Source organism: Sinocyclocheilus rhinocerous, unplaced genomic scaffold (genome assembly GCF_001515625.1).
Source record: "Sinocyclocheilus rhinocerous isolate Xijiao unplaced genomic scaffold, SAMN03320098_v1.1 scaffold569, whole genome shotgun sequence".
NCBI lineage: Eukaryota > Metazoa > Chordata > Actinopteri > Cypriniformes > Cyprinidae > Sinocyclocheilus > Sinocyclocheilus rhinocerous.
Window position 1 is genome coordinate 170,898 of NW_015652146.1, and position 18,004 is coordinate 188,901.

At 37.8% G+C, this 18,004-nt stretch overlaps 1 protein-coding gene across 2 annotated transcripts in view; it reads right to left on the minus strand.

The window, feature by feature from the left end:
• Positions 1-8,179: 8,179 nt before the first annotated feature.
• raf1a (Raf-1 proto-oncogene, serine/threonine kinase a) overlaps positions 8,180-18,004 on the minus strand; it is a 27,248-nt gene continuing 17,423 nt past the window's right edge. For both annotated transcript variants that reach the window (XM_016519364.1, XM_016519363.1), the window contains exons 12-17: positions 14,315-14,491; positions 14,164-14,210; positions 13,452-13,570; positions 13,218-13,349; positions 11,390-11,524; positions 8,180-8,762 (exon numbers count right to left, since the gene is read on the minus strand). In XM_016519364.1, coding sequence (XP_016374850.1) covers positions 8,622-8,762; positions 11,390-11,524; positions 13,218-13,349; positions 13,452-13,570; positions 14,164-14,210; positions 14,315-14,491 — 751 coding nt within the window. In that variant the 3' untranslated portion in view covers positions 8,180-8,621. The remainder of the gene's footprint in view (positions 8,763-11,389; positions 11,525-13,217; positions 13,350-13,451; positions 13,571-14,163; positions 14,211-14,314; positions 14,492-18,004) is intronic.

Consider the following 18,004-nt stretch of genomic DNA (forward strand, 5'->3'; position numbering starts at 1 on the left):
CTGACTGTTTTGTTTGAAGCGTGCATTTCTGTGGTAAGAGCGATCTCTATTCATATCATTATGGCGAGCACTAGCAAAGCGTTTAGAGGATGTGTGCATGCGTGTTGTCGTTGTTTAACATCTAATGAGACACGATCTATGCGTTATTTGTTTGGGCGAAGAGCACGCATGCGATGTCCTCAAGGGGGCAATCTGTGTGCACTGCGAGCGTTTTTCCAATGAAAAAGCTCCGCTCTCGTTTGTCTCTCTTTTCGAGGAAAGAGGGGCAGCCATCTGCTTCCCGCGATTCAGGATTAAGTCTTTTCACCAAGTAATCAATATGTACATCAAAAGCTAACTTCTCGTCAAGCCATACTCCTAAATACTTATAAGCTGTTACTCTTTCTATGTGCAGGCCATCAATAGTAAGAATTGATGGATCAGAGGACAAAGATCGGCTACGAGTAAAAATTATCTATTTAGTTTTATTTACATTTAGAACTAATTTCAGTTGTAGTAAGGTATGCTGAAAAGTATAAAAAGAGTCCTGAAGAATTTCAATGGCTTGCGACAAAGAGGATGCAGCTGAATAAATAACTGTATCATCAGCATAAAAATGTAACTTCGCAGAGTTTATTCCCTGACCTAAATCATTAATAAAAATAGAAAAAAGAAGTGGTGCCAATAAAGAACCTTGTGGGACACCCTTCTTAACAGTTAACATATTAGAAGTATAATTATCTACAGAAACACACTTTTGTGTTCACAGTTCTCTCCGATAAATAATTTTTAAACCAACTCAATGCCAAATTACCAAGGCCTATACCTTTAAGCCTCTGTAGCAGTAGTGCATGATCCACTAAGTCAAATGCTTTTGTCAAGTCAACAAATAAGGCGGCACAATGCTGCCTTTTATCAAGAGCAGTGATTAAATCATTTGTAACTAATGTAGTAGCTGTTGTCGTACTATGGCCTGCTCTGAATCCTGACTGAAATGCATTTAAAATATTATGTCTAACTAAGTGTTCCTTCAGTTGGTCAATTACCAGAGACTCAAACACTTTTGCTAAAACTGGTAGTCTAGAAATAGGACGATAGCTCAGCATGGTGGCGTGGGTATAAACCGCTACGAGTAAAAATAATATATTTAGTTTTATTTACATTTAGAACTAATTTCAGTTGTAGTAAGGTATGCTGAAAAGTATAAAAAGAGTCCTGAAGAATTTCAATGGCTTGAGACAAAGAGGATGCAGCTGAATAAATAACTGTATCATCAGCATAAAAATGTAACTTCGCAGAGTTTATTCCCTGACCTAAATTATTAATAAAAATAGAAAAAAGAAGTGGTGCCAATAAAGAACCTTGTGGGACACCCTTCTTAACAGTTAACATATTAGAAGTATAATGATCTACAGAAACACACTGAGTTCTGTCCGATAAATAGTTTTTAAACCAACTCAATGCCAAATTACCAAGGCCTATACCTTTAAGCCTCTGTAGCAGTAGTGCATGATCCACTAAGTCAAATGCTTTTGTCAAGTCGACAAATAAGGCGGCACAATGCTGCCTTTTATCAAGAGCAGTGATTAAATCATTTGTAACTAATGTAGTAGCTGTTGTCGTACTATGGCCTGCTCTGAATCCTGACTGAAATGCATTTAAAATATTATGTCTAACTAAGTGTTCCTTCAGTTGGTCAATTACCAGAGACTCAAACACTTTTGCTAAAACTGGTAGTCTAGAAATAGGACGATAATTATTCAAATCAGAGGGATCTCCACTATTTAGTAATGGCATAACCATTGCGGATTTCCAAGACGGCGGAATTACATTGGTGCATAGACTCTTAATCAGTCTTAAACACTGATTTGTAGAAATGTATAAATGAAACTTTCCACATGCTTAAAAGACATGCTTAAACTTCAGACCATGTTGATTGTCAAAATAAAATTATGTTTCAATAGGGTATATGTCGAACGTCACCTCACCAAACCCAGAAAACAGGTCTCATCGCTTCAGCTTGTCGGAGAACGTGTTAACAGCTGTATTAAATAATAGCGATATCTATGGACTTTTAAGATAATCAGTTAAACTAGCTAGCTATTTTTATTGTTGACGTTTTATTAAATTTTTATATCTAAATGTTAGTGAAAAGAATAAAATAAATAAACATAAACGATAAGCATAAGCGATAAACATAATAATCAGAACCAAAACAGATGTTTTTAGCAGGTCCGTGCTGTAATGGCGCAGCTCTATTCTGGAAAAGGGGGCGGGGAGCAGCAGCTCATTTGCATTTAAAGAGACAGGCACGAAAAACCACCCTTATTCAACAGTTGTGTGAGTTGTATGGCATTGCATGTGGTCGGACCACCCCAGTCCTAGTAGAAATGGTCAATGCAAGAGGTTTAACTGCACAATCCACTGCACACTCCTTCTTGCAAGATGAAAAATTGGGCTATACCAGTGAACCTCCATTTATGTTAATGTTTGGGCAAGATCCACTATTGCCAGTTAACTTTGTGTAGGGCAGAATTGAGACCAGAATTGAGTCCACTAAATTTCTGATCATCAAGGCATGTATTATATTCAATACATACCAAGACCAGGATCATAACCTTTTTAATCTATAGGCACTCTTATGCTAAAATAGCAGAAGGTAGGCACTCATTAAACATGCATGGCCAGCATTATATGTACATAACCGTTCCATCAACAGGAAAAAGCAGGTGTGTGTTTACCACAGCACTGAAAAAGGCTTTAAAGACACTAATGATTTGTTAGTGACTTCTGACTCTGTTTCTTTTTTTACCCTCAGTGCCACTTTCGACACTGTTGATCACACTCTTTTATTCTCTCGTCAATGAAATTGTATTTGGTGTCCTAGCAACTGCTTTAATTTGGTTCAGATCCTATTTATCAGATTGTAGGCCGTTTGTCTCTCTGGGTGGATAGAGGTCTGAGATAGGGTCAGTTCATTTTGGTGTTCCTCAGGGTTCTTTTGATCAGCTTTTAAGATCACTCTTTCTTAATTACCATTTTGTATGCAGATGCCACTCAGATTTACATTAGTTTTACATCTGGTGACAATGAGGCTGTCACTTTTCTTTCACACGGTGAACACACACACACACACACACAAAAGCTCATCCTAATTCTGAAAAGGCCATATCCATGGAGTAGAAAAGAATTGTACCAGATTAAAAGACTGCTCTTTTCTTGCACAGATTATTGTTAAAATAAAAACCTACACAAACCGGATCACATATAACAAATTTAAAAGCAAATAAAATCTCAAAAACTCAAGTAGCACATTCAATACTTTTTATAGCAAAGACACAAGTAAATACAAGTTATCAAAACAAATCTTTTATTTTCTTGCAAACACACCTTGACTTTTTTAGGCTTTCCATCAGATGAAAGTATATACTACTCATGAATTAAGCCAACTGACCTATTTAAATGAACAGAAGTGAAACAAAAAAATGTGCATCATGAAAATAATTAAATGTATTTGATATCCTTCGCCGGGATGAAATCATAAAATCTGGAATCTGAAGCTAAAAATCATGCCTGTCATACATTACTTGCATGCACTTGTCATACACTATTGCATTTCCAAAACAGCCTTGTGGGGTGTTCCTTGTTTGTAGTGTTTAGTGCCTACCAAAAATGGTGCAAGGAAGTCGAGTCAAGTCACCTTTATTTGTATAGCGCTTTATACAATACTGGTTGTGTCAAAGCAGCTTTACAGTGTTAAACAGGAAAATAGTTTGTCAGTAATGCAAGACAATAACAAAGAGTCATTTTTCAGCTAAAGTCAGTTCATTGATGATTCAGTCATCATCAGCTCAGCTCTCTTCAATAGTGTCTGTGCAATCAGTCAAGCGTCCCCAACTAAGCAAGCCGAAGGAACCAAACTCCATCAGTGACAGAATGGAGAAAAACCTTGGGAGAAACCAGGCTCAGTCGGGGGCCAGTTCTCCTCTGGCCAGACCAAACCAGCATGGTGTGCTTTAATTCCAACCGGTGAACTGGCATCAGCTGAAAAACGTAATACTGGCCTTGATAGAAAGGTGCCAGAACACACATCACAGTTTGCTGCGTATGGGGCTGCGTAACTACAGACCAGTCAGAGTCTACCCTTACGAAAAATAAGTTTATTCAAGTGTGCTATTATTATACAACTTCTTTGAATGTATACTTTCCTATATTTAGTTTAAGTCTACTTTTTATGCACTTCTCAGAAATGTGCTTTATGTACTTCTCAGAAATATACTTAAAATGACATTTAAGAATATTACACATATTCTGTACAGAATTTCTAAAACACAGGCAAGGAAGAAACTAAAACAACAGACGCTTCCACACGTAGGGTGCGTCTCAATCAGCTCCCTAGTTCAGTAGTTAGGGCACTTTAAGGGCAGTCTCAATCGCGAAATCCTTCCAGTGCACTGGAACGTTCACTCCCTGAAAAATCCCACAATGCACTGCAAAAACTAGGGAGCATCGGTGCTATGCCAGAGATTGTCTTACTATAGGGAGATGAGAGGGCCTGTATTACTTACTATTGGAGAAAGCACAACGGTCAACTTGAATCACGTGTGCCTTAATAACCAATCACATTACAGACTTGACGTCATTGAATTTCAGTCAGAGTTGTGCGACACGCATTCGCTGTTTACGGATAGCATAGGAATGAATGAGAGTGCCGTAAGCTGAATCCCACCTGTCGCAAAAAGTCAGTGACTTCTCTTATAAAACGGCATTTATTTTCGGTGTAAACTCTAAAAATAGTTCAATCCAAAAGTACTGTTTAGTGTAAAACATGTTGGAGATTAGCTGATAGGCTGTCGATTCATTAAATGATAAGCTGTTTCCTCTAAAAAGCTGTTTATTCAACGTAGTGAAGCCTCTCCTCCATTGACATCCATTCAACAAATAAAAACGGCCTCTGGTCTCCTTTCCCATGTACTGGCAAACCAGAAGCGTTAGCATTAGCCGTTACACTTTTTTGGCTAAAGGTTGCAGGTTTGCCTTCTAGTGGCTTTGGCTATGCTCCCTTACCGGAAATTACATCACATTTCTGAAGCGTGAAACATAAACCACACGAGCCAACTCGATAAATATAATGACACGTGATAGAAGATTTGAAAAGACAAACCGTTTTATTAGTATATTTCAGCATAAACACACATCGCTATAGGTAATGAACACATCTAGTTAACATGTATCATTAATACTTGGCTGAAATGTTGTAAGAACATGTAACAGAAGGATGTGTTTAAAGATAATAAAAAGTAATATAAAAAAAGAGATTGGTCCTGCCTGTTGTTTATTAATTCCAGCAATGATGTTCTACAATGTTGTCCGTTGATGTTGTACGTAACTTGTCACCGGAAATTAAGTAATCACTGTCCCAATGTGCAGTGAGCCAGGGTACCTACCAGTGACCGAATTTGTGTACATGCTATACTGATTCACGAGTTCGGGAGCTGATTGAAACGCACCCGGTAATCATGATGATCAGACATAAAACAGCATCAAAACTGTGTAACGTTGTGGAATAAAATGTCGACCAATGAAGAGCTTTGGGGTGTTGATCGACTCCATCTACGTTTGGATTATCATTCTGAATCCAATTCATAGTCTTTTTTCAGCTTTTTGTTCAAAATGTTGTTTATTTATTTCTTTGTTTTTTTTTATGAAACTTACCCACATTCAAGTTTTTACAAAAAAGAATGCATGAAGCTAGAATAAAATGTCTTTGTTTACAAGCAGATAGTTCTTTCTTTTGATGTTTGTATGTTCAGATATTCATGTAACAAAATATATACAAATTAATACCTAAATAGGGACATAGTGGTATACTTATAGTTAGTTGTAAAGTTCACTTAAATAAAACTTACGAGTATACTTGCAGTATAAAACTACTAAACTAGTAGTTTACTGAGACTATACTTCAAAGTGTACTAAAAATGCTACTACAAGTATTTAATTAGTAAACTATCAGTATACCTATAAGTTCACTTTTAGTATAGTTGCAGTACAAACTAAACATTTTGATGTAAACTAGTTGTGTACTCAAAGTGTTCTACTGTTATACTTAAAGTATACTTAAAAGTATACTTTTATATACTAGAAAGTGGGCCAATTTAGTCCCAAGGAGTATTGAAATAGTACACGTACAAGTATACTACTAGTACACTGATATTTGTATACTTACTACATAAAGTATACTTAAAATATACTTGAACTTTAGTTAAGTATACTTAATAAAATAAACTTGAAGAATACTTCTTTTCAGTAGGGGTAATGATGACCCCTGTTCACTGACGAAAGAACCTACAATGGGCACATGAGCATCAGAACTAGATCATGGAGCAATGGAAGGAGCTCGCCAAGCCTGATGAATCACTTTTTCTTTTAGATCAAGTGTATGGTCAGGTGCATCTGTCGTCTACCTGGGGAAGAGATGCATGATGGGAAGAGGCTCTGGGCAATGTTGTGTTGGGAAACCTTGGGTCCTGCCTTCATGTGGATGTTGCTTTGACCTGAACCACCTTCCTAAAGATTGTTGCAGACCCCCTACTGTACACCTGTCAATGGTTTTCCCCAATTGCAGTGGCCTCTTTCAGCAGGATAATGCACCCTGCCACTGCAAAATGGTTTGAGGCACATGACAAAGAGTTCAACGTGTTGCCTTGGCCTCCAAATTAACCAGCTGATTGCTGGACCAACAAATCCGATCCATGGAGACCCCACCTCGCAGTTTGCAGGACCTGCAAAATCTGCTGATCATGTCTTGATGGCAGATGCAACAGCACACGTTTAGAGGTCTTGTGGAGTCCATGCTTCAATATGTAAGTGAATAGTTGGCTCAGTAGTTGAGTTTCACTTCTTTATAATTCTTTTTCTGAGAATCTTTAATCAAAGGTCATATCTTGCTATGCAGTCTGACTTGCTTCTCTCTGTTGACGTATGCAAGGCCATGCTGCAGTTAAGCCAATCACTCTTAACTCTCTCTCTGCCACTATTTAATTTATATTTGCATTTATCCAGTGACTTATAAATGAGTTATATGAATTATAAATTGTGTCTTCTCAGCAAATAATATTAATAATATATTATATCAAATTGTAACATAAATAAGAGTTGTAGTAATAAGTCCTTTTTATGGTTGCTGAATAGTTAACATTTGAGGTTACACCAATCTGTACCTGCAAACGTTCCACAGATCTTTGCACCACTCTTGCACATCTATGACGCCATGGACATGTTTTTAAGACTGACTTGCTTGCCAGATTAGACAGATAGAAATCTCATCAGTTTTGCTCAAGACAGCCCAAGCTGAGTTGCATGACATTAATGTCAACTGTGACAGATGTAACATTCATCTTGTACATCCCTAAGTCACTGCATGCACAGCTCTGTTTATACTGTCAACTAAATGTTACTTATAGCTGAACATATAGTTTTAATATTCATTATGATTGAATATTTTCTGAATTTACACAAATTACCTTTGAACAAGGTAATTCTGTACAGTAAGAGTCATTCTGTAACACTCATTATTTTGTATTGTGGAATATACAGTCCAAAAGTAGTCAAATCCCTTTATTTTTTCCACATTTTGTTATGTTGCGACCTTATGTTAAAACGCTTTAAAAAATATATATTTTTCCATATCAATCTATACTTCATACATCATAATGACAATTAGTATTTGGACACTTGGAATTGAGGTCCATCAGATCAGATAATTTTTTTTCCTTCCAAATATCTTTTTTTTTTTCTTATTGATTTTTGCTCTGATATGCGTTTTCAGCTGTTAGACCTCATATAGACAGGTGTGTGCCTTTCCAATTCATGTCAATTGAATTTGTCACAGATTAACTACAATCAAAGTGTAGAAATATCTCAAAGATGCTCATGAGCTACATTTCAAGTGTCACAGATGAATACTTATGCAATTATTTAATTTTTTTTGCTTTGTCGTTATGGTGTATGAAGTGTAGATTGATGTGGAAGAAATTTAAAGCAGGTTAACATAAGGCTGCGACACAACAGAATGTAAAAAAATGAATACTTTTGCAAGGCACTGTATTTTATGTTGTGCTTCTTTAAGGCAGCACTAGAAAAAACTTCAATCGTACAATTAACACAGCAAAAGAAGACATACAATGATAGAAAAGGGTATTTAACTTAATTTTATTAAAATAATTGATTAACAGTATATATTCAATATAGTCAATTACACCTTCAAAATTCTTGACATCACAAAATAGAGCTAAAATTGTGTAAAACTATGTCGCATCTTACTAACGAACAGCATTCAATGACAGCTCAATACTAAATCATGAAGCTCATCTTGTGTACATAATATTCAAACATCATTGAGGGCAACATCTTTTCAGACACATAAAACTGCGGGATCCTTTACTCTTATAATCTTGTTATAATCAAAGTGCATCTGTCACTGGCCTGCAAACACAGGAAACAACCTTCATTTCTGAGATCAACATCAGCTATGAATGGAGCTCTCCGGTTCCCTTCTTATTCTGGTTTGCAACTCCTGCACAGTTTCAGTCCCAAATTCGTTTAATGACATTGTAGCAGCACAAGGCAATAGTATTTGGCTTCTAGAAGACGGGCAGCTTCATGGAGGTGAGTGTGAAGGAGCTGATGTCTTCACTCTGTGACGCTCTGTGCAGCGAGGGTTCAGAGGCGCTGCGGTTGATTTTGGGCAGCGAATGCTGCAGCAGCTCAATGGAGGACAGAATCTGTCCAGAGAGAGAGAAAGCAGTGTGTGGCTCTCAAAAAACTGTTCATTTAATTACATTTTTCTGTTGCCAAACAAAATCAATCATTCAACAGCGCTGTGATAAACCGTGTTAATGCACGGCGGTAAAGAGCCACCCGATGTGAAACTCAAATTTGACGGGACAGATAAAAGTTAATTTATTGGTAGTTGCTTCATCTAAGGGTGTAGAATTCTAAACAGAAATAAAGTAGTTTGGAAATATTACATTGGTTGGAATGATTTTAAAGTGCCTCTATTATGCCAACACCTCTCACTGATCTCTTTCCTGTGGCATTAAAAAGGAAAGCCTCTGTTGTTGTGGGAGACTCTTCTCATCCCCTGTTCAGTTACTTCCCTCCGGCAAACGGTATAAAGTGCATTTAGTGAAAAGGGCCAAGTATAAGAAGACCTTTATCCCAACTGCGATTAGCATTTTAAATAGGATCTTAAAATGAATTGTTTATGTATTATTATGGTTTGTGAAGTTATGTATGTAATGTTAAGTGCTGTTGTGATGATTAAGAAAGCAGTGTGTTATTACCTGCATCTGCATGGCTCTCAAAAAACTGTTCATTTAATTACATTTTTCTGCTGCCAAACAAAATCAATCATTCAACAGCGCTGTGATAAACCGTGTTAATGCACGGCGGTAAAGAGCCACCCGATGTGAAACTCAAATTTGACGGGACAGATAAAAGTTCATTTATTGGTAGTTGCTTCATCTAAGGGTGTAGAATTCTAAACAGAAATAAAGTAGTTTGGAAATATTACATTGGTTGGAATGATTTTAAAGTGCCTCTATTATGCCAACACCTCTCACTGATCTCTTTCCTGTGGCATTAAAAAGGAAAGCCTCTGTTGTTGTGGGAGACTCTTCTCATCCCCTGTTCAGTTACTTCCCTCCGGCAAACGGTATAAAGTGCATTTAGTGAAAAGGGCCAAGTATAAGAAGACCTTTATCCCAACTGCGATTAGCATTTTAAATAGGATCTTAAAATGAATTGTTTATGTATTATTATGGTTTGTGAAGTTATGTATGTAATGTTAAGTGCTGTTGTGATGATTATTTGTATTGGTTGTGTGTTGAGCCTTTTGTCTAAAGACAATACTCTACCCCATTTGGAATAGACAATAAAGCTTTTGAAGTTGAAAACTGAAATAAAGTTGTAAAGCCGAAAGTGCACAATAAATAAAGTTAGATTCAGTGTTCCTATTATTACACTCTAAAAAATGCTATTTGGGTTGTTTTGACTCAGCGGTTGGGTTACTACCCAGAAGGTTGGATTAAACATTTAACCCAACCGCTGGGTCAAAACAACCCAATTGCTGGGTTTGTCCCTATTTTACCCAGCACTGGGTTGTATTTAACCCAGCATTTTTTAGAGTGTATACTTGATCTGTAGATAAAGATCAGTGGTTTTGCATAAAAGGAGTTTAGTGCTGTTTCTAAAGCACGTTACTTCTACCGGGTGTCTGTTAGAGATCACTACACTGGAGTAGAGAGCACTATTGTTCTCCACGCACACAGTAACTGAAATTTAAAGACCCCTTTAAAACTGTTAAAAGAAAAGGCTCAATAAACTATCGCACAGATATAATACACTACGCATCAGTATCTCTTCCCTTTGTGCTTTGATATTCTCTATGCTGCGCGCGGTGACTCCGTGTTGCTTCAAGCGCATCATTCTGCTTGCGGGATGCACATAAGCGCTTCGTGCCGCTCTGTATAGGAGCCTTTCATGTAATAATATGAATGAAAATAGCAATGAAAAGATTATTTATAGCCTTTCTTGTTCTGTCTTATCTATCATATGTTGCTGCCTCATTACTGTGCTATACATTTAAAAGAAATGTCTTTTAATTTTATAGTATATATTTATATATGAACATATTTTCTGTTTTTTCATGAATGTATTTTACAACAACACAAAGAGCAATGTTTAACATTTGACCAGATTTAGCCCTATACTTATTCACTTTTATTTGTTCCCCACTAAATAATGTTTTTTCACTAACTGTTTAGAATTTATAAAATTATTGTGCACTCATGAGTAACTTTTGCTGCTGAATTATCCACTAACCTAGTTTATAATAGTATTTTTGTCATAGAGTATGATTATATATTTTTTCATTTGCTATTTTTCTTTATAATAAAGTTGTCTATATTTAGTAGCTTGTGTTTAACGCACAAAAGAGTGATGATCAAGTCAACACACATTGAGGTATAAAAAATTCTACACCGATTAAAAAAAACTGTGCTGGTATCGGTATCGGCCAATACTCAGATTTTTTGGTATCGGATCGGATCTGAAAATATGGTATCGGTGCACCCCTAGTTTGTGTGTGTGCTTCAGCTTCAATGAAAGCTGTGCTGTGATTTAGAAGGATGATTAAACTGACTGAAACTTCCTGTGCACTCAATGATTTAAGCACAGCACCTTCTGATTTAATCCAATGCAGTAAATGCCATTTAAATAAAAAAAACGATCTTGGACTTTGTTATCTATGCCAAGCATGCTGGAAATCATAAGCAGCAACTCTATAACATCACTGATTTTGCGTCATGTATGTTCAGTTAGATAATCTGTTAAAGGAAAGCAAACACACCTGGGGGAAAAGAGGCCTCTCGTCCTTGGACTTCTTGATACAGTCAGCCACCAGTCTCTTCATGGCTTTAGGACAACTCTTATAGAGCTTACTGAGGTCTGGAGACAGATATCCTCGACCAACCATGTAGATGATCTGAAGAAAACAGTAAATACAAAGCTTTAAGAAAGCACAGGGAACCACTGTAAATATATATGCATTCAAATATTTAGTACTAAAAACACAGCAGCACAGTCTTTTATTGTGGGAATTATTTAAATAATAACTAACTGTCTTCAATAGACTAATCTTTCTCATAATCCTAACATAAAATGGATGAATCTCACAAAAAAAAAAAAAAAATATCAAAAACACATCCAGGAAACATTTTGATTAAAAATAAAACAAAATGAGAAGAAAAAGAAGATTAGATTTTGCATAATGTCAATTCTATTTTCAGAACCATTAGGATTATTTTTCCGGAAGCTGAAACTCACACACACACACTCACTCACTCTCACACACACACACTCACTCACTCTCACACACACACACTCACTCACTCTCACACACACACACTCACTCACTCTCACACACACACACTCACTCACTCTCACACACACACACTCACTCACTCTCACACACACACACTCACTCACTCTCACACACACACACTCACTCACTCTCACACACACACACTCACTCACTCTCACACACACACACTCACTCACTCTCACACACACACACTCACTCACTCTCACACACACACACTCACTCACTCTCACACACACACACTCACTCACTCTCACACACACACACTCACTCACTCTCACACACACACACTCACTCACTCTCACACACACACACTCACTCACTCTCACACACACACACTCACTCACTCTCACACACACACACTCACTCACTCTCACACACACACACTCACTCACTCTCACACACACACACTCACTCACTCTCACACACACACACTCACTCACTCTCACACACACACACTCACTCACTCTCACACACACACACTCACTCACTCTCACACACACACACTCACTCACTCTCACACACACACACTCACTCACTCTCACACACACACACTCACTCACTCTCACACACACACACTCACTCACTCTCACACACACACACTCACTCACTCTCACACACACACACTCACTCACTCTCACACACACACACTCACTCACTCTCACACACACACACTCACTCACTCTCACACACACACACTCACTCACTCTCACACACACACACTCACTCACTCTCACACACACACACTCACTCACTCTCACACACACACACTCACTCACTCTCACACACACACACTCACTCACTCTCACACACACACACTCACTCACTCTCACACACACACACTCACTCACTCTCACACACACACACTCACTCACTCTCACACACACACACTCACTCACTCTCACACACACACACTCACTCACTCTCACACACACACACTCACTCACTCTCACACACACACACTCACTCACTCTCACACACACACACTCACTCACTCTCACACACACACACTCACTCACTCTCACACACACACACTCACTCACTCACTCAGGGTCAGACTAGGAGAGATACTGCATGCATGTCCACAAATGTATGCAGAGTCAAGTTGGATAAACCATTAGTCTCATATTAGCCTCTTGCTTACTGAAAGGCATGTGAAGAATTCGCTTAGTGCTGCCTTCTACAATTGCAGATAAATGTAATATATATGAAGTTATCTATTAAAAACCTAACATAACATTAATAGCTTGGGTAAACCGTGTGCCTGTTTTGCAGCCCTTCAGGCTTCGTGTGTTACCTGATCTCGGTTAGCTATCTGTGAGTAGGGCAGCTCCCCAGTCATTAATTCAAACAGCACAATGCCAAAAGAATACACATCAGATTGGAAGCTGTACGGGTTGCAGTCCTGCATTCGGATCACCTCAGGTGCCTGAGGGGCGAAGAGCATAAATGTGGGTAAAGCTCAATGACAGATGCATGTTCAGAGCGGAATGAAGCAGGCAGAATCTGAGATGCTGAGCAATGCACTGACCATCCATAAAATAGATCCCGATGTTTGTTCCACCTGTTGAGAACCGCTCCACCTGGCCTTCACTGTGGCCAGCCCAAAATCTCCGATCTTCACTGTCAGGCCCTCATGTAAGAAGATGTCTGTGCTCGAGTTAAAGTCAAAGTCCAGCAGCTTTTGGCAGTCTGCATTAAGGCTGCTCCTTCTAGCCAAAACCAGCTCGTTTAAGACTCATTTATACTGGGTGAAAGAAATATTAAGCATGATATAACAAAAACAGGATGTTATTTCCTAAATTAAATATATGGTTGTTACATTGGTTTTACCCTATTAATAAATGGCTGTTAGATTTACTTTGTACTAAGCTGATATTTTCTCCCTATACACTACAATAATAATTTGAGATGTATAAAGCTGAAGAAAGGGCTTTGTTTCATCCGCAAGTGACTCTTTTTAATAATTATTGGCACATGAACATTGCAGACATTGGCAAAAACCAGGGCTTACTTTATAGGCACTGGCTGTAGCAAGCCATACATTGTGTATAACCTGCCAACCAGAGAGATTGTGATTTTGGGAAGCTTTTACCATGATTGTGTGCAATATGCATCAGATGCTCCATGAGTGGCTGGTGAGGTGAACTAAATGCTAACTGTAGCTAAACAGCTAAACCTATCCCATCTGCCTTTAAACCGCAAAAGAGCAGAATGAATCTACATGCATCATAAAAGGATACTGTTTGATTTCATGTCACGGTGGATGATGTTTTTTGCATGTAGATAGCTGTGAGGGGAAAAAAAACATGATTAATGATTGTTGAGACATACACAGTGAAATTATAGACACTGAATGAAGACACATCCATCAGTCTCAGGATTGAAACTCACTCCATGCCCTGAGCGGTCTGTCTGGCGATATCTATCAGCTGAAACATCTGGAAGTTGGTCTCTTGCACATGGAGGTGTTTGTAGAGACTGCTGCCTTCACACCACTGCGTCACAATCGCAAGATTGTCTTTTGTCATGTAGCCCATGAACAACAGGATGTTGACATGTCTGGTTTTCCTGTGGGCAGCAAAAACACAACAGGACACAAAACTTCAGATGCATCGAATGCAAACATTCTGCTTATGCAGTGCAATAGGGGTTGGCGATTTGACCGAATTCTTTCTTTGGCTCGTTTGGAGCGAATGTTTCAGAACCACTCCCGTTTTCTCCCTTAGTTCGGTTCGTTTAGGCATCAAAATAATCAGTCCGAGATCACCTGAACGAGGTGGTCTCTGGAGCGGTTCGCTTGTGGTGAGAAAGCAATCTGACCCAACCGACCAACGAACCAAGCGGTCTCGTAATTCATAACGGGAAATATGTTATATTATAAGCAGCAGTGTCTGATTCTGTGAGCGAGCACATTAGCGCATTACAAGAATGAACGTAAACAGGTGAACTCTGACCAGTAAGAGGACAGTTTTACTCACATGTCACTTGCATAAACACAGCTTGGTACGCTTTGCAATGTTGCCTTGTGAAAGTGAACCAAAGCGAAAGAAGGAAAATGCAACATTGTAACAAATTAAGTCCCTGTTTCGGAACAAAGCAAATGATCTACAGGTCTGAAAATGCCCTTTAGGCATGATGGCATAGATGTGACCATTTCTCACGCGGTATCATGAAATTCATCACGCATGAACACGATGAAGAACTATGATGAATAGGCCCCCCCCAGTTTATTATAGAAATATTTGTTAAATAATTGTTGTTTAATCTATTTCAACACAATTACAAAACTATTACTGTCTCTTTATTATATATGATCTCAAACGCTAAAATAAATAAAATGTGTTTTTGCATAATTCTTGATGAGTTTGATTGACAGCTGTCATGTGAATTGGTGTTTTCTGTCGGTGTTTAAAGCCGTTTAGTGTGTGGTGTCTAAAGAATTTAAAACTAGCTGTTGCCAGTCGTCCACACAACGATTACTTTTATTATATTTTCAGCTGACGCCGTTGACTAACTGCACCTGTTTCCGAATGTAGGCCTATTCATTTAAATAACGAAATAAAATTGATAAGTTCACAGTTTTGAGTTGCAAATGCAGAATTGCCAACTCACATGTTCTCAAGCCAAAAATAAGACAATACTGCAAGTGCTTGTGCTGTTTAATGCACTTAAAATATGCTTTTCTCCAGTGCATTTTTTTATACACTCTGTTAAAGGGATAGTTCACCCAAAAATGAAAACTAGATTTACTCTAATAAATTGAATTGAAAATGAAAATGTTTTACTCTATTTAAATTAGCCCATGATTTACTCACCCTCAGGGCATCCCTCTTTCAGATGAACACAATCGCAGTTATATTTAAAATGGCCCTGACTCTTCCAAGCTGTATAATGGCAGTGAATGGTGCCCCTGTTTTTAAAACCTAAAAACTGCATCCATCCATCATAAAGCTCCTCCACACGGCTCCCGTAGCCAAAGCACCCGGTGGATTTATGATGGATGGATGCAGTTTTTAGGCTTCAAAAACAGGGGCACCATTCACTGCCATTATTTTCATTTTTGGGTGAACTATTCCTCTAATGTTATGAATTTAAAGTCACACATCATATTTCCATTTTGCAAAACAGTGACATAACAGTAAGTCATTAAATTTTAAAGACACGTGAGCTTGCAAAATACTTCTATATATAATATATATTATAATATCTCACTTGGGAATTATCTGATACCCCTTGGGTAATCATTAGCTATCATTAGCTAACAATCATAATGTCTTTTAAATTCATTATTAAAAAAATAATAATAATAATACAATTTTAAAAAGCAAATTAAAGCTGCAAGCAGCGATGAAAGGGCCCTCGCACCCGGGCTCACCGCCACCCGGTGGCTTTTGGAAAAGAGCAAAGAGTGGGCAATATGCATTTAAAGTGGTAAATATAAGAGGAATATGTCAAAGTCATTTATATGCGCCAAACTTCCTGCTGCCAGCTGGTGGCGCTATGATTATAACTAAAAAACATGATTTTCTCAGCTTTTTGTCCAAAATGTTGCTTTTTTTAATGAAACTTGCCCACATTCAGGTGTTCATAAAAAAACTAATCATGAAGCTAGAATAAATTTTTTTTTTTTTTTTAAAGAAGGCTCTGTTCTTCTTTTTTTTGGACATATTGCATGTTCAGATATTCATTCATCAAAATATTCTGGGGGCCATGAAAGTTTTGTGAAAATGATCAAAAATGCTGGTGATGACTGGAAACTTAAAAACGCTGGCAGGGAAAGAGTTAAGGGCATATACTACTTCTAATGTTAATACAGCTACTGCTAATACTGTGATTGTCAATATTCTTCTCTTTAACAAAATACATTTTCTTTCATCAGACTCATAAAGGTTTAAGTTAGAATATATGAAGATAAAAAAGTATTTTTCCTAATATCAGATTCAGAGAACCACACTCAATTTACACCGATGCATGGTAGCTTAATGTTTGCCCCTCAGCAGATTTATCGAGTCTTTTGACGTCTTTAAACCAAGCACTTGGTCATATTAAGCTTTTTATGGAGAAAAATGGGATCAGAAAGAGGCAGCTTCAAACTCGGATCAGCCGCATCAAAAGCTAAATCCACTGTCCTCACTCTTCACGCCGCTCTCCCAGATGTCAGACTCTTTTTGTTTTCTCTATTAGTGTAAACAACCTTTGCCAATAATACAGGCACTCCGAAAATGTAATGTAATACTTAGTAGTGCTGGGCGGTATGACCAAAAGTTTATATCACGGTATTTTTCAAAATTATACCGGTTTCACGGTACATGACGATATTTTTTTTTCATGCATGACCGGGTGTTAATCATATTTTCTACTGATTGAGAGGATATACTGCAGTATATTGACTTAGAATGCCCTATTTTACTGTCATGATGAGTGAATATTGTCAAAAAATACCACACTAAATAGTGACTAAACACGACCCCTTTTAATACATGTTAACCAGGAGTCACTCTCATTTATAATCGCGGCATCGTCTGATAAAATCAACATGCATAAACAGTGTCGCGTTCCGAACGTTGTTTAAGCGACATACACCGGTATTTAAAAAATTCATATCATAACAAAAATAAACACCGGTATTCGGTATGAACCGGTATACCGCCCAGCACTAATACTTAGTGCATTGCTTTGCTGTCTTCCACAAACACTGTTTTAGTATGTTTTAATAGGTTTTGTGAGTAAATTGTACTAGTGAACTGTCACTCATTAATCCATCAAATGAGTACACGGGGACAGAATATTAATTACTGTAATACGGCAAGTTGCAATATTCCTTTTGTTATATGTGAGCCTGGAGCACAAAAGCAGTGCTAAGTCGCTGGGGGATATTTGTAGCAATAGCCAAAAATACATTGTATGGGTCAAAATCTTTTGTCTCATGCAGCAGCACTGCCTGCGTCTGAGTAATAAACTAAAAAAAATAACAAACAAAAAAGTGCATGTGATATTAACAGACGAACTACGCTCATATTTATAATTCCAAACAATCAGTAAGCGACAGGTGCTAGGAAACGCTGTTTTGTACTCATTTAT